General features: G+C 42.5%; 1 protein-coding gene across 1 annotated transcript in view; it reads left to right on the forward strand.

Annotated features, from left to right (window-relative positions):
* Positions 1-20535, forward strand: part of si:dkey-16j16.4 (uncharacterized) — a 66586-nt gene extending 46051 nt beyond the window's left edge. Inside the window, exons 4-5 of the mRNA XM_029674931.2 lie at positions 11800-11853; positions 19610-20535. Coding sequence (XP_029530791.1) covers positions 11800-11853; positions 19610-19735 — 180 coding nt within the window. The 3' untranslated portion in view covers positions 19736-20535. The remainder of the gene's footprint in view (positions 1-11799; positions 11854-19609) is intronic.
* The last annotated feature ends 369 nt before the right edge of the window (positions 20536-20904 follow it).

The raw sequence follows: 20904 nt of genomic DNA on the forward strand, positions 1-20904 counted from the left end.
TGGAAGGAGAGTTTGCAGTCTAGCCAGACACCTAGGTACTTATAGATGTCCACATATTCAAGGTCGGAACCATCCAGGGTGGTGATGCTAGTCGGGCATGCGGGTGCAGGCAGCGATCGGTTGAAAAGCATGCATTTGGTTTTACTAGCGTTTAAGAGCAGTTGGAGGCCACGGAAGGAGTGTTGTATGGCATTGAAGCTCGTTTGGAGGTTAGATAGCACAGTGTCCAATGACGGGCCGAAAGTATATAGAATGGTGTCGTCTGCGTAGAGGTGGATCAGGGAATCGCCCGCAGCAAGAGCAACATCATTGATATATACAGAGAAAAGAGTCGGCCCGAGAATTGAACCCTGTGGCACCCCCATAGAGACTGCCAGAGGATCGGACAATAACATTAGTAGTAGAGAAATGTATATTTTACTAACCAAAATTGCAACCCCTCTGGATTTGGAGTTGAAGTCTCAATGGAAAACCTTACTGAACCTGGAGTTTTGTAGCCTTGAGTGATCTTTAATGTGTAAAATCCTTGACAGGATTAGTCATTGTTTTCCAATATTACTATTATTAGTGTTGTTAGCCATGTAAAATATTGAAAGGAAAAATGTGTGAAAACAGACCAAGCATTTGCAAAGATAAGAGAAAACTGATGAAAAAAGCAAAGAAACAAAGATTAAAGATTATTATTTTTAAATAGGACCAAACAAGGTCCCTCTCCCTCCCACCCAAACCCAAAGTCTCCTTCCCCAGCAAATGGAGACAGCAGGTTAACACGTTTGTGCAGCTTCGGTGCATATAAACCGAAAACATAACGCAGAGAGGCTCCATAGCACGAGTAGTGAAATAGATTTGAAAAGGTTTTCACAAAATGGTAAAGTAGGTTGATAGATAACCAAAAACAGAAAACCCCATAACAGTGAAATGGAACTGTCCTGACTCAGGGAGTCTTCAATCAGTGCAACACGTACAATGTGTCTTAAGGATGGCCAAATAAGTGTATGGAGGTTCTGAAGATCTTTGGGGAGTGTGACCGCATGAGACTCCGTAACGGTTGGACTGGAGTCTGTGCCATTACCATTCACGTTTGCCATCACGGTTGAAACAATAGTTACAGGTCTTCTGCTCCTCAAATCGTGTGACATTTGAACCAAAAAGGTAATTTACAAACACATCATTCAAATCTGATATGTAAGAAAGTGGAATGCAAAGTAAGAATTTTGCGAGCCTCGTCCACAAGTTTATTTTCCATTCACATGCTAAACCAGAAGCCCGAATGTTAGCTAAGTTGAGGTGACTTCTGTTCATGGTCATCTTGTCTAGTTGGCTAATTTTATAGCAGTGATCAGAACATTTTGCCAGCATGTTATGTAGTTTAACAAGTGGATTATTTTTGCTCTTCACTTAGTAGCCTAGTCCTACTCCCGACCAAAAGCCTGTGACTTCTCTGATAATGTGATTTTATTTCACTGAATCTCTGTATTTGATTAATAATTGTCTCTCTGGCTGGGCAAATAAGTGGAGGTGGTATAGGTCATCTATTAGTTTTCTTATCTATTCCTGATCAGAAACATTTAGCATATAGCCTAAATTAAGTGTTGTGTCTTTGGCTATGCCAGATTAAGTGATATGACATGCTATTCTATAAAATAATTTCTCCGTAATTAATATTACCCGATTGAGCTCATCATGTAAATGTAATTAACTAGAGAGTCGGGGCACCACAAAATAATATTTATAGAGCCATTATCTTCCCGAATAAACTCTTAAAGACCTAGTAATATTTTACATCAATAGCAGTCAATATTAATCGTCACCTTAATTCAGTCTCATCTGAAAGTTGTAAATTCTTGGTTATCTTCACAAACCCTGGCTAACAAGTTGAATCAGCAATACAAAATTGGGTTTAGTTATTTATTTACTAAATACCTAACTAATCACACAGAATTACATATACAAATAATTAATTATACCTCGATTACAAATTACGTCATAAAGGAAAACGTCCCTAGCTGGCGGAACAGATATGACAGCTTGTTACACAAAGGAAAAGGGGCGGGGTTTGAGTGAAAGAGTGGGAAGACAGAGGAACAAAGGGCGAAGCTGTGCTATCGTAAATACAGTATGTTATGCATTCTTAATTACCACCCATTTGGAAAAGGAAAATGCAATAAATATTTACTCTGAGCTGTGCTTCGGTAGGTTGGTGGTAGATGGAAGGCCGTGTTGCCCAACAGAGTCCTTTGTCCTTTGAAGAATGTCTCTGCTGGTTAATTGGATACGTTGTAGTAATGTCGTTGTGTGGTAGATGGGATACTCTGTCTGTTCCTTCCTAACCTGCGTTTGCAGCTGCTGTTGCTAACTCAACAGCTAGAAGGTATCACTTCTGTAGTGAATAAGAGTTCAAAGTTCATACCATTTCCCCCCACCTTCTGATGTTCCCAGAATCTCTATGTTAACCAAGGGTTTTTGCAAATGTAACATCAGTAGGGTAGAGAGAGGAAAAAGGGGGGAAGAGGTATTTATGACTGTCATAAACCTACCCCCAGGCCAACGTCATGACATAAGTGTATGAACACAAGACTCGCATTCGTTGTAAAATATAGTTTTCTATTATTTTCTATCGTTATCATGATGAAGATACTCTCAAAGTAAGACTACGGTAAGCCTGCTCTCTAACAATGCGGAGTGAATGTAGTGAAAAAGATGAAACCGAGGTGACACAAACATCTGGCCTGATTCCGGCATGCCAGATCTAAAACTGCTTGCCCGGGTCTGGCAGCCGGATCCGGCCTGTCTGAAATGAATGACGACGGTACAGACTAGGCCCAAGTTATTTGTTCCAGATCTGGCAGCCTGAACTGAGCCAAAGCTGCGATTTTAGGGCCAGAATCAGCTCACAATGGCCCAAATCCACCTGATTCTACCCCCCACAAAAATCAATATATTTTAAATGTAGGAAGTAATATTGCAGCTATCAACTATGAACAAGAAACATAAAATAGACATGACATTTTCTCATTTTAAAACTTGTATTTAAATAGATTAATTTGACTTTGTGTGGGTCACATCCCTCAACAGGCACTATATATGTCCACTATCATGGATTTATCCAAATAAATGACACTAGAAAACAGCTTAAACAAACGCAAATGCAGCTTAATGCCTCTGCTCTCTGCATTATCTGGAACTAAGAAACTCGGCAGTACCAAATTGTTCATTATTTCCAGATAATGTAATGTATATATGTAAATGTACAGTGGGGGAAAAAATATTTAGTCAGCCACCAATTGTGCAAGTTCTCCCACTTAAAAAGATGAGAGAGGCCTGTAATTTTCATCATAGGTACACTTCAACTATGATAGACAAAATGAGAAAAGAAAATCCAGAAAATCACATTGTAGGATTTTTAATGAATTTATTTGCAAATTATGGTGGAAAATAAGTATTTGGTCAATAACAAATCTCAATACTTTGTTATATACCCTTTGTTGGCAATGACAGAGCTCAAATGTTTTCTGTAAGTCTTCACAAGGTTTTCACACACTGTTGCTGGTATTTTGGCCCATTCCTCCATGCAGATCTCCTCTAGAGCAGTGATGTTTTGGGGCTGTTGCTGGGCAACACAGACTTTCAACTCCTTCCAATGATTTTCTATGGGGTTGAGATCTGGAGACTGGCTAGGCCACTCCAGGACCTTGAAATGCTTCTTACGAAGCCACTCCTTCGTTGCCCGGGCGGTGTGTTTGGGATCATTGTCATGCTGAAAGACCCAGCCACGTTTCATCTTCAATGCCCTTGCTGATGGAAGGAGGTTTTCACTCAAAATCTCACGATACATGGCCCCATTCATTCTTTCCTTTACACGGATCAGTCGTCCTGGTCCCTTTGCAGAAAAACAGCCCCAAAGCATGATGTTTCCACCCCCATGCTTCACAGTAGGTATGGTGTTATTTGGATGCAACTCAGCATTCTTTGTCCTCCAAACACGACAAGTTGAATTTTTACCAAAAAGTTATATTTTGGTTTCATCTGACCATATGACATTCTCCCAATCTTCTTCTGGATCATCCAAATGCTCTCTAGCAAACTTCAGATGGGCCTGGACATGTAGTGGCTTAAGCAGGGGGACACGTCTGGCACTGCAGGATTTGAGTCCCTGGCGGCATAGTGTGTTATTGATGGTAGGCTTTGTTACTTTGGTCCCAGCTCTCTGCAGGTCATTCACTAGGTCCCCCCGTGTGGTTCTGGGATTTTTGCTCACCGTTCTTGTGATCATTTTGACCCCACGGGGTGAGATCTTGCAAGCCCCAGATCGAGGGAGATTATCAGTGGTCTTGTATGTCTTCCATTTCCTAATAATTGCTCCCACAGTTGATTTATTCAAACCAAGCTGCTTACCTATTGCGGATTCAGTCTTCCCAGCCTGGTGCAGGTCTACAATTTTGTTTCTGGTGTCCTTTGACAGTTCTTTGGTCTTGGCAATAGTGGAGTTTGGAATGTGACTGTTTGAGGTTGTGGACAGGTGTCTTTTACACTGATTACAAGTTCAAACAGGTGCCATTAATACAGGTAACGAGTGGAGGACAGAGGAGCCTCTTAAAGAAGAAGTTACAGGTCTGTGAGAGCCAGAAATCTTGCTTGTTTGTAGTTGACCAAATACTTATTTTCCACCATAATTTGCAAATAAATTCATTAAAAATCCTACAATGTGATTTTCTAAATACTTTTTTGCCACTGTATCTATGTCGCTCTGCGTCTATCTGCCCTTCCCATGCTGTGTTCGGTCCTATTCTTTCTGCCTCCATCTCTGTCTCCAACTTCTCTGTCTCTCCATCTGTTGCCTTGGACGTGAAAGTGTTTCTCCTGACAGCACATTTGAATAACATAAACAATTAGCAAAATAAGTTCTTAATAATTATTTCGATTTTGACACCAGAAAAAAATCCCAAGAATCACAATCTACAATCAACACAACACAATAATCACAGAGGTTTTCAATTTTAACCCCGAGTCAAACAGATCAAGAGATATACAGTGCATTCGGAAAATATGCAGACCACTTAACTTTTTCCACATTTTGTTACGTCACAGCCTTATTTTAAAATGTGTTGAATTGTTTTTCCCCCTTCATCAATTTACAAACAGTACCCCATAATGACAAAGCAAAAACAGTTTTTGTGTGCAAATTTATTAAAAATAAAAAACTTAAATATCACATTTACACAAGTATTCAGACCCTTTACTCAGTACTTTGTTGCAGCACCTTTGGCAGCGATTACAGCCTCAAGTCTTCTTGGGTATTATGCTACAAGCTTGTCACACCTGTATTTGGGGAGTTTCTCCCATTCTTCTCTGCCGATCCTTTAATGCTCTGTCAGGGATGATGGGGAGTGTCGCTGCACAGCTATTTTCAGGTCTCTCCAGAGATGTTCAATCGGGTTCAAGACCGGACTCTGGCTGGGCCACTCAAGGACATTCAGAGACTCTTACCGAAGCCCCTCCTGCATTGTCTTGGCTGTGTTATTTGGGTCAATGTGCTGTTGGAAGGTGAACCTTCCCCCCAGTCTGAGGTCTTGAGCAGGTTTTCATCAAGGATCTCTCTGTACTTTGCTCCGTTCATCTTTCCCTCAATCCTGACTAGTCTCCCAGTTGCTGCCGCTGAAAAACATCCCCACCGCATGATGCTGCCACCACCATGCTTCACCATCGGGATGGTGCCAGATATCCTCCAGACGTGAAGCTTGACATTCAGGCCAAAGAGTTCAATCTTGGTTTCTTCAGACCAGAGAATCTTGTTTCTCATAGTCTGAGAGTCCTTTAGGTGCCTTTTGGCAAACTCCAAGCGGGCTGTCGTGTGCCTTTTACTGAGGAGTGGCTTCCGTCTGGCCACTCTACCATAAAGGCCTGATTGGTGGAGTGCTGCAGAGATGGCTGTCCTTCTGGAAGGTTCTCCCATCTCCACAGAGGAACTCTAGAGCTCTGTCAGAGTGAACATTTGGGTTCTTGGATACCTCCCTGACCAAGGCCATTCTCCCCTGATTTCTCAGTTTAGCCGGGCAGCCAGCTCTAGGAAGACTTGGTTGTTCCAGACTTCTTCCATTTAAGAATTATGTAGGCCACTGTGTTCTTGGGGACCTTCAACGCTGCAGACATTTTTTGGTACTCTTCCCCAGATCGGTGCCTCGACACAATCCTGTCTTAGAGCTCTACGGGCAATTCCTTTGACTTCATGGCTTGGTGTTTGCTCTGAAATGCTATGTCAACTATGAGACCTTTTTATAGACAGGTGTGTTCCTTTCCAAATCATATCCAATCAATTGAATTTACCACCGGTGGACTCCAATCAAGTTGTAGAAACATCTCAAGGATGATCAATGGAAACAGGATGCACCTGAGCTCAATTTCGAGTCTCATAGCAAAGGGTCTGAATATATACAGTACCAGTCAAGAGCTTGGATGCACTTACTCATTCAAGGGATTTTCTTTTCTACATTGTAGAATAATATTGGAGACATCAAACTATGAAATAACACATATGGAATCATGTAGTAACCAAAAAGTGTTAAAGTTCTTCAATGTAGCCACTCTTTGCCTTGATGACAGCTTTGCACACTTTTGGCATTCTCTCAACCTGCTTCATGATATGCATTTCAATTAACAGGTGTTCCTCATTAAACGCTAATTTGTGGAATTTCTTTCCTTCTTAATGCATTTGAGACAGTCAGATGTGTTGTGACACTGTAGGGGTGGTATACATAAGATAGTTATTTGGTAAAAGTCCATATTATGGCAAGGACATCACAAATAAGCAAAGAGAAACAACAGTCCATCATTACTTTTAAGACAAAGTTCAGTCAATGCGAAAATTTCAAGAACTTTGTGCAGTCGCAAAAACCATCTAGCGCTATGATGAAACTGGCTCTCATGAGGACCGCCACAGGAAAAGAAGACCCAGAGTTACTTCTGCTGCAGAGGATAAGTTCATTCGAGTTACCAGCCTCAGAAATTGCATCCCAAATAAATTCTTCACAGAGTTCAAGTAGCAAACATATCTCAATATCAACTGTTCAGAAGAGACTGCGTGAATCAGGCCTTCATGGTCGAATTGCTGCAAAGAAACCACTACTAAAGGACACCAATAATAATAAAGAGATTTGCTTGGGCCAAGAAACACAAGCAACAGACATTAGAGAGGTGTCCTTTGGTCTGATGAGATTTTTGGTTCCAACCGCCGTGTCTTTGTGAGACGCAGAGTAGATGAACGGATGATCATGTGTAGTTCCCACCGTGAAGCATGGAGGAGGCGGTCTGATGGTGTTTTGCTGGTGACACTGTCTGTGATTTATTTAGAATTCAAGGCACACTTAACCAGCATGGCTACCACAGGCTCCTACTCCACCGCTACCACATATCTCCAGTACAAACTCCATGTGTACGTGCGTGTGTATCGTGTGTGTGTCTGTGTGTGTGTGTGCAGGTGTCTGTGTCTATGTTTGTGTTGCTTCACGGTCCCCGCTCTTCCATAAGGTGTTTTTTATCAGTTTTTTTAATCTAATTTTACTGCTTGCATCAGTTACTTGATGTGGAATAGAGTTCCATGTAGTCATGGCTCTATGTAGCACTGTGCGCCTCCCATAGTCTGTTCTGGACTTGGGGACTGTGAAGAGACCTCTTGTGGTATGTATTGTGGGGTATGCATGGGTATCCGAGCTGTGTGCCAATAGTTCAAACAGACAGCTCGATGCATTCAACATCTCATAAATACTTAAGTAGTGATGAAGTCAATCTCTCCTCCATTTTGAGCCAGGAGAGATTGATATGCATATTATTAATATTAGCACACTGTGCACATCCAAGGGCCTGACCACACGACTGAACAGTAGTCCAGGTGCGACAAAACTAGGGTCGGTAGGACCTGCCTTGTTGATAGTGATGTAAGAAGGTAGAGCAGCACTTTATTATGAATATACTTCTCCCCGGGTCAGCTACTGTTGTACCAATATGTTTTGACCATGACAGTTTACAATCCATGGTAACTTCAAACAGTTTAGTCACTTCAACTTGCTCAATTTCCACATGATTTATTACACGATTTAGTTGAGGTTTAGGGTTTAGTGAATGAGTTGTCCCAAATACAATGCTTTTAGTTTTAGAAATATTGAGGACTAACTTATTCCTTGCCACCCATTCAGAAACGAACTGCAATTATTTGTTAAGTGATGCAGTCATTTCAGTCGCTGTAGTAGCTGACATGTATAGTGTTGAGACATCTGCATACATAGACACTCTGGCTTTCCTCAAAGCCAGTGGCAATTCATTAGTAAATACTGAAAAAAGTTATGGGCCTACACAGCTGCCCTGGGGACTTCCTGATTCTACCTAGATTATGTTGGAGAGGCTTCAATTAACTTCTTATGGCTGAGATCCTGTTGACTTTTGTTGACTCCACAACATGGCGGGTATCTGTATTGCTTGTTTTTGTGTCTGAGCGCCGTACTCAGATTATACTATGGTGTGCTTTTTCCGTAAAGCTTTTTTGAAATCTGACACAGCGGTTGCATTAAGGAGAAGTATATCTTTAATTCCATGCATAAGAGTTGTATTTACATCAACATTTATTATGAGTATTTCTGTAAATTGACGTGGCTCTCTGCACTTTCACCGGATGTTTTGGAGGCAAAACATAACAACGCGCCAATGTAAACAGAGATTTTTGGATATAAATATGAACTTTATCGAACAAAACATACATGTATTGTGTAACATGAAGTCCTATGAGTGTCATCTGATGAAGATCATCAAAGGTTAGTGATTAATTTGATCTCTATTTCTGCTTTTTGTGACTCCTCTCTTTGGCTGGAAAAATGGCTGTGTTTTTCTGTGACTAGGTGCTGACCGAACATAATCACATGGTATGCTTTCGTTGTAAAGCCTTTTTGAAATCGGACACTGTGGTGGGATTAACAACAAGTTTATCTTTAAAATGGTGGATAATACGTTTGTTTGAGGAATTGTAATTATGAGATTTCTGTTGTTTGCATTTGGCGCCCTGCACTTTCACTGGCTGTTGTCAAATCGATCCCGTTAACGGGATTTCAGACGTAAGAAGTTAACCAACTAAATGACTCTCACAATTACCATACCTGGAACAAAATGATGGTGCCGACAGAGAGAGCTGCTTCGCTTCTAGTCCTTAGGAAACGTATTTCTTATATTGTTAGCCCAGAAAATCTTATGTGTTATTACATACAGCTGTGAAGAACTATTAGATATCAGAGTGACGTCAATTTACCAGTACTACGACCAGGAATATGACTTTCCCGAAGCGGGTCCTTTGTCCGAACCACCCAGGGCATTTGAAGGGATTCCAGAGGCTGACGCAAAACAACGCCACCGGAGAAGAGGTAGACGGAGCGGTCTTCTGGTCAGACTTCGGAGGCGCGCACACCATCCACTGCTTCCGAGTATTTTACTGTATCTAGTATCTAGTCCAGTATCTAGATAACAAGGTAGACGAAATTAGGGAAATTGTTGCTTTCGAGAGAGATATCACTGAAACATGGCTCTCTCGGGATATGCTGTTGGAGTCGGTACAGCCACCTGGATGCTTTGTGCACTAAGCCGACAGGAATAAAGATCTCTCCGGGAAGAAGAAGGGTGGGGGTGTATGTTTCATGATTAACGACTCATGGTATAATTGTAACAACATACAGGAATCTTTTGTTCTCCTGACCTAGAATTCCTCAAAATCAAATGCAAACAGTATCATCTCCCAACGGAATTCTCCTCGTTATTGTCTCAGCCGTGTATATCCCCCTCAAGCCAATACCACGACGGCCCTCAAGGAACTTCACTGGACTTTATGCAATGTGGAAACCATATATCCTAGGGCTGCATTTATTGTAGCTGGGGATTTTAACAAAGCAAATGTGAGAACAAGGCTACCTAAATTCTATCAGCATATGGACTGTAGCACTCGCACAGGTAAAACACTGGATTACTGCTACTCTAACCTCCGTGATGCATACAAGGCTGTAAACTGCAGTGATGAAAGGCTCATTTTAATAACCACTCAAATGTCCGTTTGTGTTTCATGACACAATAAAGCCCTGATTATATCCAACCATTTGGATCAGTTATGGGTTTATTTTTGACAGTTTACAAGGTCCAGAAAATTACATTAGGCCACTCATATGGCGTATTTTGTCAGGATGTATTGGCGTTTACAGATAGGCCTACCATAGATAAATAGGCTGTAGCCTATGACACTGAGATGTGCTGTCTGTCGTGGATCATGTATCCCAAGTCATCCTATAATTAATGTGGCCACCAGCATACTGTATGCCTAAAAATTGCAAATGCCATTATATTAAGCCAGGATTGGCCGAAGGGGCCAGATATGCTGAAGTAGACTCGACCCGAGTACCATTAGCCGGAAGCCAGAGTAATATGATTCTGCCTAACTCGGGAAGAGCTCGGCCCGTATGAAGCCCCCCGAGTCCAAGTCGATGCAGAGTCCCCTGAGTCTCAAACGGAATAGGCCCGAACCCACCGTGTCGACTGGGAAGTCTGTTTCAAAATATTGCTGTTTTGTGTGTTGTGTAGGGGAAATATTATTTGTATTTTATTCTGTTATATTCCATTATATTCTTACTATGAAATATGTGTGTCTTGTCTGTTTAATGAATAAAATAAGGAATTATTGATTTCATTTGCATGGCGCAGCCATGTATTATATAGGCTGCATAGACCAGTAACGTAATTAAACTCAAAACATACTATTCTATTCTTTTGAAAATGGATCTTAGGACCTGCGTAAACAAATGAATAATTGGGTTTATTTGTGATTGTGTATATTCAATGGATCTATTCAAATAGAAGCCTACCCACATTGCCCCATGTCTGCTCCTACTCCTGAACTTGCTGGCATGTGCATGGGAGGTAAAAAAAAAAGGCTTATCCTGGCAAGAATGTGGTAAAGTTGGACTGTATGAATTGGGTTCTTAAAAATGTTGCCTGATTTGTGAAAGAAGTATAGGAAACGATTGTCATTGCAAACCGTTTGTGTGCCACAAATGATCGGTCTGTCAGAAATGCACCTTGAAAAAAAATCGGAATATTCTTTGTTGTCCTCAAATGACAGAAATGCATATAAGGTTTCAGGGGTGACACAGAGCACATTTTAAGGGCTATTTAATGATAGTCACCATACTTTCAACTACTAAATGGACTGTACTCACATTGTTGTTAAGGGGGTATCCAAACCAACTCTCCTTCATTCCACAACAGCAGGAGTCTTGCGTTTCCATTCTACTCCCCTCTTCCAAAGAGCCCCGTTCCTCTTCAAAAGCACCAGTCTCCTACCTCCCTCCAGACAATTCCTCGATTGTAAAGGGCCCCTGTCACTTACGAGAATGGTTATTTTGGGTGGACTGGGAAGGAGTCTTTGACAGGATGTAACATAAGCTTCATTGACTGGCTTGTTTGGTTTAGCAGCAGCTGCACTCCAGTCACTTTCCTGATTATAATTCTTAATTGACCCACAATGGTCTGTTGCTGTGACATCAACAAACATTAATTTACTTCTCACTCATGAAACACACTGGCTGCTCTTTGAGGAATAAACATCCCCCTAGTTGTGAAGTTTAAACTGCATTCTTTGTATGAAATGTTTTATACAAATAAATGCATTATTATTATTCAGTGGTGTTTTGAAATGAGTCAATGTTAGTATGCTGAGGGATGAAGTTGGTCCCTAGAGGTATCTTTGCTAAATCAGTCTTTCTCCTTGGTTCCCCTCAGAAAATGCTCCTGAAAAATAACTGTGGTGGGAAAACACGGACCATAAAGATCCGGGTAAGTTTACATTAATCTGCAATTTCACTTTATTGTACAGAAAATAACTCATATAATCCCAAATACACACTAAACCACTCACAAAATATATTTCCATACAATCATTTTCATGTGAGTAAAGTAACAGAATTCCACTTTGACATTGTGGGGTGTATTGTGTGTAGATCAGTGGTAACACAACACGATGTGGAAAAAGTGTGAATACTTTCTGAAGGCACAGTACTTTATATCATCGCTGAGAGTTTACCATTCAGTTTATCTCTGAACCAAAGAAACCAAGGGTTTCTTTAAAGCAAGTGGCACTACACTTAAATGTTATTTTCCTCAATGGGTCATCATTTTCTTACAATGGCTCAGGGAGATGCAAACTATATACGCAAGCTCTATGATCTCAGACCATTGAGGTACATTTTGGGAGAGCGACATGTGTGACTAGCAGGACAAGTGTGTGTGTGTGTGGTCCCTGGGTTGTGTAAAGGGTGGGTGGAGGCTGGTTGGGCAGCTCGAGTGGAGGTGAAGGCACCTGGTCATTTTGGCACAAATCAGGACAGTCCAGAAGGATGCACAGAGTGTGGCGGGAAAGTGACGCTACTGTCTGTGTGGGTTACTATAAGCTGTGGCCCACTGCATACACACACTTATGCGCACAGACACACCATTGTGGTTGGCACACACACACACACACACACACACACACACACACACACACACACACACACACACACACAGTTAATGCAGAATACAAATAATAATCACGTATAGGTATACACACACAGCTACAGAATGGCTGCATGCATAAGCTACCCCTTTCCATATAATTGAATACTACTTTCGTCGTTTTTAAGCGTTGACTGAAATATGTAACTGAGGCTCATCTTTCAAAGTGGTGGAAGAAGAGTTGAGATGGAGGAGGAGTGTGTGTGGTTGCCCTGTGGTTATCATCAGGGATGAAATGACTTTCCATTTTTTGCCAACCGGCTGCTCTCTGTTGTGTTCCTGTGCTACATATATGTTTATTATCTCCTCCTCTCGTAGTTAAAAAAAATAAAAAATAATAATGACTTGTGGTCCTTGGGTATTTTCCAGGCACAGCATTTTCTAGTACAGTAAGGAGATCTCTCTCTTGTTATCCCGTATTTCAATATTCTTTCTCTTCAGCACTCTCTCGCCCTCCTCCCTCCCCAGCTTGCTCTCCTTGTTACTCTCCCCTTCAACTTCCACTACATGTCTCCTTTTCCCCTTTCTCCTTGCCTCTGTATTTCTCTCTTGCTCTTTCACCCTCGTCCTTTTTCTCCCTCAACTTCATTATCCCCCTCTTTTTCCTGGCAAGGGTCCAGGAGAGACACTAGATATATATGCAGGGATGGTAGTTGTTAGAGGGAAATGATTTGTGGATGGAGTAAGGAGTAGGAAAACAAGAAAAAACCCTGCTCCTGTCTATTCCTGAAACTTCCTCTCTGGGGTGGGAGAGAGTAGGAGGTGGGAGGTGGAGGAGAGAGATCCTTCCCAGGGATGGAGCCGCCAAAGCGTCTGGTTTCAAATCAAATCAAAATGTACTGCCACATGCGCTGAATACAACAAGTATAGACCTTAGTGTAGACTTACAAGCCCTTTACCAACAGTGCAGTTCAAGAAGAGTTAAGAACATATTTACCAAATAAACTGAAGTAAAAAATAATAAAAAATAACACAAAATAACAACGGGGCTATATACAGGGGGTACCGGTCCTGAGTCAATGTTCGGGGGTACAGGTTAGTCGAGGTAATTTGTACATGTAGGTTGGGGTGAAGGGACTATGCAAAGATAATAAACAGCGAGTAGCAGCAGTGTACAAAACAAATGGGGGGTGGGGAGGGGGGTGTCAATGTAAATAGTCCGGTGGCCATTTGATTAATTGTTCAGCAGTCTTATGGCTTGGGGGTAGAAGCTGTTAGACTTGGCGCTCTAGTGCTGCTTGCCGTGCCGTGCGGTAGCAGAGAAAACACACTATGATTTGGGTGACTGTAGTCTCTGACACTTTTTTGGGCTTTCTTCGTATATAGGTCCTGGATGGCAGGAAGCTTGGCCCCAGTGATGTACTGGGCCGTACACACTACCCTCTGTAGCGCCTTACGGTCAGGGTGCTCTTGATGTTGCAGGTGTAGAACTTTTTGAGGATCTGGGGACCCATGCCAAATCTTTGTCTCCAGAGGGGGAAAAGGTGTTGTCGTGCCCTCTTCACGACTGTCTTGGTGTGTTTGGACCATGATAGTTTGTTGGTAATGTGGACACCAAGGAACTTGAAACTCTCGACCCGCTCCACTACAGCCCCGTCAATGTGAATGGGGTCCTGTTCGGCCCGCCTTTTCCTGTAGTCCACAATCAGCTCCTTTGTCTTGCTCACATTGAGGGAGAGGTTGTTGTCCTGGCACCACACTGCCAGGTTTCTTACCTCCTCCCTATAGGCTGTCTCATCGTTGTCGGTGATTAGGCCTACCACTGTTGTGTCGTCAGTAAACTTAATGGTGTTGGAGTCATGTTTGACCACACCATCGTGGGTGAACAGGGAGTACAGGAGGGGACTAATTACACATCCCTGAGGGGCCCCAGTGTTGAGGATCAGCGTGGCAGATGTGTTGTTGCCTACCATTACCACCTGGGGTCGGCCCGTCAGGAAGTCCAGGATCCAGTTGCAAAGGGAGGTGTTTAGTCCCAGGGTCCTTAGCTTAGTGATGAGCTTCGAGGGCACTATGGTGTCAGTATTACAGACTCGGTCATGGAGAGGTTGAAAATGTCAGTGAAGACACTTGCCAGTTGGTCCGCGCATGCTTTGAGTACACGTCCTGGTAATCCATCTGGCCCCTCTGTTGACCTGTTTAAAGTTCTTGCTCAGATTGGCTACCAAGAGCGTTATCACACAGTCATCTAGAACAGCTGGTGCTCCCGTGCACGCTTCAGTGTTGCTTGCCTCGAAGCGAGCATAAAAAAGCATTTCACTCGTTTGGTAGGCTCCCGTCACTGGGCAGCTCGCGTCTGGTTTTCACTTTGTAGTCCCTAATAGTTTTCAAGCCCTCCCACATCTGACGAGCGTCAGAGCTGGTGTAGTAGGATTCAATCTTAATCCTGTATTGACGCTTTGCTTGTTTGATGGTTCGTCTGAGGGCATAGCGGGATTTCTGATAAGCATCTGGATTTGTGTCCCACTCCTTGAAAGCGGCAGCTCTAGCCTTTAGCTCGATGCAGGTGTTGCCTGTAATCCATGGCTTCTGGTTGGGATATGTACTGTGGCAAAGAAGGGGGTCGAGTGATAAGCGGCAGATATGTGAGAGCAGAACTAATAAACGGGCTCTGCCCGATCACTAAAATGGCCACCCCTGTCAGAACTACAGATCATAAAATGGCCGACCGCCAAAACTACAAGTCCCAGAAGCAAGGGGAACCCTCAGAAGGTGGAGCCGACTCACAGATAAAGGGTCAAGAAAAACCAGGAAGAAGAAGAGAGGGTGCTGGAAGGATCTATGAACAATAGAGAAAGAGACTATAGAGATTGGCTGGATTTACCGTGTATGAGCTGGATTGTTTTGGACTTACCTGTTGGCGTTTGGACCTGGACCTACAGAGAACCCGATTTGTGTACCGAACCCTGCTATCCTTGACCTCGCCTACGGCCTGGGTGGACCAGGACGGAGAAACAAACGAACAGGTACTGTCCTGTTCGAAAGAACTCTCATTCTTGGGTGATTTGGTGAAAGTTTACCACTTAGTTTGTGACAAACGCTCCTAACCTTGAAGAGGTTTGCCACAGTACGTATGGTCACTGTGGGGACAACGTCGTCGATACACTTATTGATGCAGCCGATGACTGAGGTGGTATACTCCTCAATGCCATTGGATGAATCCCAGAACATATTCCAGTCTGTATTTGGAAAACAGTCCTGTAGCGTAGCATCCGTGTCATCTAACCACTTCCGTATTGAGCGAGTCACTGGTACTTCCTGCTTTAGTTTTAGCTTGTAAGCAGGAATCAGGAGGATATAATTATGGTCCGATTAGCCAAATGGAGGGTGGGGGGGGGGGCTGTGTTTGCATCTCTGTGTGTGGAGTATAGGTGGCCTGTTTTTTTTATCCTCTAGTTGCACATGTGACATGCTGGCAGAAATGAGGTGAAACGGATTTAAGTTTGCCTGCATTAAAGTCCCCGGCCACTAGGAGCGCCACTTCTGGATGAGCATTTTCTTGTTTACTTATGGCCTTTATAGAGTTGGTTGAGTGTGGTCTTAGTGCCAGCATCGGTCTGTGGTGGTAAATAGACAGCTACGAATAATATAGATGAGAGCTCTCTTGGTAGATAGTGTGGTCTACAGCTTATCATGAGGTACTCTACCTCAGATGAGCAATACCTCGAGACGTCTTTAATATTAGACATTGCGCACCAGCTGTTATTGACAAAAGACACACACCCCCACCCCTCGTCCTACCAGACGTAGCTTCTCTGTTCTGCCGGTGCATGGAAAATTCTGCCAGCTCTATATTATCTGTATTATCGTTCAGCCACGACTCGGTGAAACATAAGATATTACGGTTTTTAATGTCCCGTTTGTAGGATAATCTTGATCGTCGGTCATCGATTTTATTTTCCAATGATTGCACGTTAGATAGATAGAACAGATGGCAGTGGGAGTTAACTCGCTCGCCTACGAATTCTCAGAAGGCAGCCCGACCTCCGCACTCTTTTTCTCCGTCTTTTCTTCAAGCAAATGGCGGGGATTTGGGAAGTATATCCTTCTCATCGGACTCGTTAAAGGAAAAAGCTTCTTCCAGTTTGAGGTGAGTAATCGCTGTTCTGATGTCCAGAAGTTATTTTCGGTCATAAGAGACAGTAACAGCAACATTATGTACAAAATAAGTAAAAACATAAGTTACAAACAACGCAATATTTTTTTTTTTAAATAGCACAGTTGGTTAGGAGCATGTAAAACGTCAGACATTCTCTCCGGCGGCATTTTTAGCCCCCGAAGGGGGCGGGGGAGAGGGAGGGAGTGGAAGAGTGAGTTGGAGACCAGGGCATTTGGAGATATGGAGTAAGACTGAGGTTAAGAGACTTGAGACTTACGACACCTCCTTGTGTCCTTCTACATATAACGTTATCGTGCTAGCTACCAATTTGTCTGATTTTGATCAAGGCTCAGGTCAGCATGTGTGAGTGAAGAGGAGACATAAATTACAGCGTTTTTAGAGCCGCTGATCAGAACAACTTACCTTGAGGTATTGTAGAGCAGACCATTGGTTCCCACTTTGGTTTGGGGCCCTCTGTTGTGAGTGGTGTCAAGAATATAGGCTGCGTCAAGGGATGACAATTGATACAAATACTATTATCTTTATTTTGTCAATAAATCTAATTGGTCTAAGGAATCACATTATTAAGCTATTTAGTCAGTTCAATGTTTTAACATAAAGGTTTGTCTATTTTTAAACTTACTGTTCGGTAACTGCACAAGCCTTATGGTGGATATAGAGCAGTTGTCACCAACCGGGGGATCGACTGGTCGATCGTCAAGGCATTCCTAGTCTATTAACCAAACATTTCTGTATAAAAGCCAACGATAAAAGCTTGCGCTCCTTACATTTCTTTATTCGTGTTGCGCTGTTGGCAGTTGGTGCACTTAGATTCAGAAGCCCTTGCGCACCGTGTAGGCAATGTTCCCATCTGTGGCTAAATTGGATAGCTCAAATCACCTTGCCTACAGATTCCAGCAAAGTTTGATACTAGCCAGCATGAGATTTAATCACTTTTAAAAACCATGACCAGAGAGAGCCTGAAGAATACAGCAAAGACCTGCTGTTTTTATGAGTGTGTTCATGTTTTGTTTTTTTACAAAACAAAAAACGCACTTCTCCATACTACCACTTGCGCTGCAGCTGCAATGAATTAGTAACCAAGTGTATCGATAGCCCTGCGTTTGAATTATTATTAGCAGCTCGTCTTGTCTATTTTAATATCGAGGAATATTTAACTTTCTCTGGTCATAGGAACAAATGAATTTGTGCATGAGGCACCATGATCTATTTTGTCATGTTGCTTTCAACTGGGAACTAAAAAAAAAACGAGATCCAACTGGGAAAAATCGATTTGAACGTTCAACCAACTCGAAATTCCAAGTCGGAAACTCTGACATCTTTCTAGAGCACCGACTTTCCGACCTGAAGATCACTAATGTCATAGTTTGACCTCGTTTTTTTTGTAGAGTTCCCAGTTCTTGAAAGCACCATGACCTTCAGATGCAGTTACCATCAGTCCAGTAAAATAAAAAAAAGTGAATTATTTAAATTCATGCTCAGCTGTGCCTTGGAAGTGCTACACCAAATTATATATTTTTTTATCAAAGCTCAAGTTTTGAAATAAAATATGGTCTGAGAAGAAAAATATTGCCAGGCATATAGGCAATATGCTGTGATAATGTGTTAGGCCTATACTGCACAAAACCTCATTCTTACATACATTTTTTTTTTTACATTAACCTAATAAAAACAGTTAAGTAATGTAAAAAAATAAAATCAGAGCGGTACATCTCGGCTTGTTTTTTGACAGCGAAAATGATCTTGACTCAGAAAAGGTTGGTGACCACTGGTCTAGAGCAAAAGACACCTCCCTTTGTGGACCAGGGTAATGTAATGAAAAGTTCAGGAACACCTCAAGTAGAGAATATTTACACATCAGACAGCTGTTTCCCCCAAAAAAATATTTATCAATTTGTTTTCAACTACTGGTCCTGTAGCACTTATTCTTTTTTTTTTACTGTCTGCAGTAACCCCAGAACTCGACCATGGTTTAACCATTTTGGGCTATAATGTCTATCAGGCCCTAGACACTGGATGACTCTATATTATGCTGGGGAATGCTAACGTGCTACGCTAACATGTGCAGCAGACGCGGATCCGTCTCAAGGTGTAACTACTCGCGCACGCAATGGGCTGCCTTGCAGCTAGCCACATGGAGAACAATTTAACTTTACTGCATCTACGACTCTTGACCTGGAACCTGTCTCTCCCACACTGTAATTCCCGGTGAAACCTTTTTTCTGTCATTGACGGACTGAGTCTGCCTTGGTGTGGAGTGTGTTAACAAGCACTGTTGGGATTTGTTGCCAAGCTACCGTTGCGCAGTAGTCTCTTTCGGATCCCTAAAGACATGTAGTCATATCATATAGTGGTGATGTCATTAGGTGTTTTTCCAATGCATAAGGAAACTTTACACTGCTTTACAAGGCTGCTCATTACAGTAACAGCATGTATATTGAGGTGATGGGAAAGGCCGAGAAATATGGGACTGAAGGGATGTCGGGTGGGGTGGAGGTTGGAGAAACGGGTCCAGGTTGAGGGAGGGATGAAAAGAGAGGAGGATGATGAAATTATAGAATGTAACGCACAAACCCCAGACACTGGAAACCAACAGCTTTACACACAACTCAGTTTCTAAATAACATTCAGAAAGGGCTCCATCCCATAATTAGTTTTCGGTCTCTCTTCTGCCAACTGTGAATCTTGGCTCTGTAAGAGGGTACCAGCTAGTGTCACATTAGCCTCTGACTCTGACCTAGCTACAGTTGTGGTGGCTGACCGGTAAATGACCACCAGCTAATGCCCAGAAAAGCAGGGTAAGCCCTGCTATTTCCATCCACCCAGATCCACGGGAGGATAAAAGCCAGATTAGCCAAATCCCTAACTTTCTCTCAAACTTTTTCCTATTTTTTACATACTCTCTCTTTCTGTCCACAGAGCTTGACTGGGACTCGCCCTCTGCCCAGGTACGCCTACGATCCCTCAATATTTGCCTTCCGGTCCCTCAGCAGGGTCCCTCCTTGCAATCCCTTGACTCCGTCCGAAGACCCCCCGTGTGTGTGAGGGGATAACACCAACAAAACCACCCCTTCCTCACTTATTGACTCTATAGAAGACTCCCAGACTTCATACTCTGAAGACGAGACTGAGCTAAATAATGAGTATGGTATGGTATGACCGTTAGGACAACTTGACAATGCCAATGTTTGAAGGTCAATATAGTACTCTCAGATAATCCTGCTCTGTCAAATCATGCTGTTGCTCGGACAACTGGTTCACTTGACAGAACCATCTAAGACACTAAGAATGGGGAGATCTTAACCCTGATATTGGATGATGATGTGAGACGGCGGCAGACGGTATGTGTGAACAACAAGGCTCCAATAGAAATTGCTTTGAAAATACACGGCTTCACTCAAGCTCTCCGTACCAAGGACACTTCAGGTATTTCATACATTAACGGCTGTCTTTTGGACACATTTTCAATGGATGGTTGTTCTAAAAATGAATGATCAAAAATATTGTTGAAGGACAAAACAAGCATTCGAAAGCATTCAAAGACCACTCCAATGCGCTCGATACAAGGGAAATGTATGTTGACGACAATCAAAGGTCAAATAAACGCATGACAGGTTTGTTGTCTAGACCAGGGTTTCCCTAACCCGGTCCTGGGCCCCCCACATTTTAGTTTTTGCCCTAGCACTACACAGCTGATTCAAATAATCAAAGCTTGATGATGAGTTGGTTATTTAAATCAGCTGTGTAGTGCTAGGGGAAAAAAACAAAAAAGTGCACCCCAGGGCCCCCCCGCCGAGTTTGAGAAACCCTGATCTAGACGGACAACAGCTCATTAGGACAACTCATGAACAGAGGCTTTCTTGACACATTGCAAGATGTACACTGCACGATATAAGTAAAGAGTCTATATTTCGTGATATCAACCAGCGCTACGTGCGTCGATACCAGGGTCGAAATGGAGATCAGCTTTCTCCATTCAAATATTTCCATAACATTATAATTATTTCACAATACTGACGACGGATCAGCTCCTTGAGAGATATTTCCACCTATGGCTGCAAATATTGAGCGGCGTATTCTAATGCTTTTAATGCTTACCCAATAAAAATGCACTAAATCACTGATTTGGCACATCATTGCGCACATGTTAGGCTACACATCATTAAATATATTTAGAGAAATTATATACAGTAGCCTACATGTAGCAAAATAGA

Source organism: Oncorhynchus nerka, linkage group LG12, assembly GCF_034236695.1.
Source record: "Oncorhynchus nerka isolate Pitt River linkage group LG12, Oner_Uvic_2.0, whole genome shotgun sequence".
Classification (NCBI taxonomy): domain Eukaryota; kingdom Metazoa; phylum Chordata; class Actinopteri; order Salmoniformes; family Salmonidae; genus Oncorhynchus; species Oncorhynchus nerka.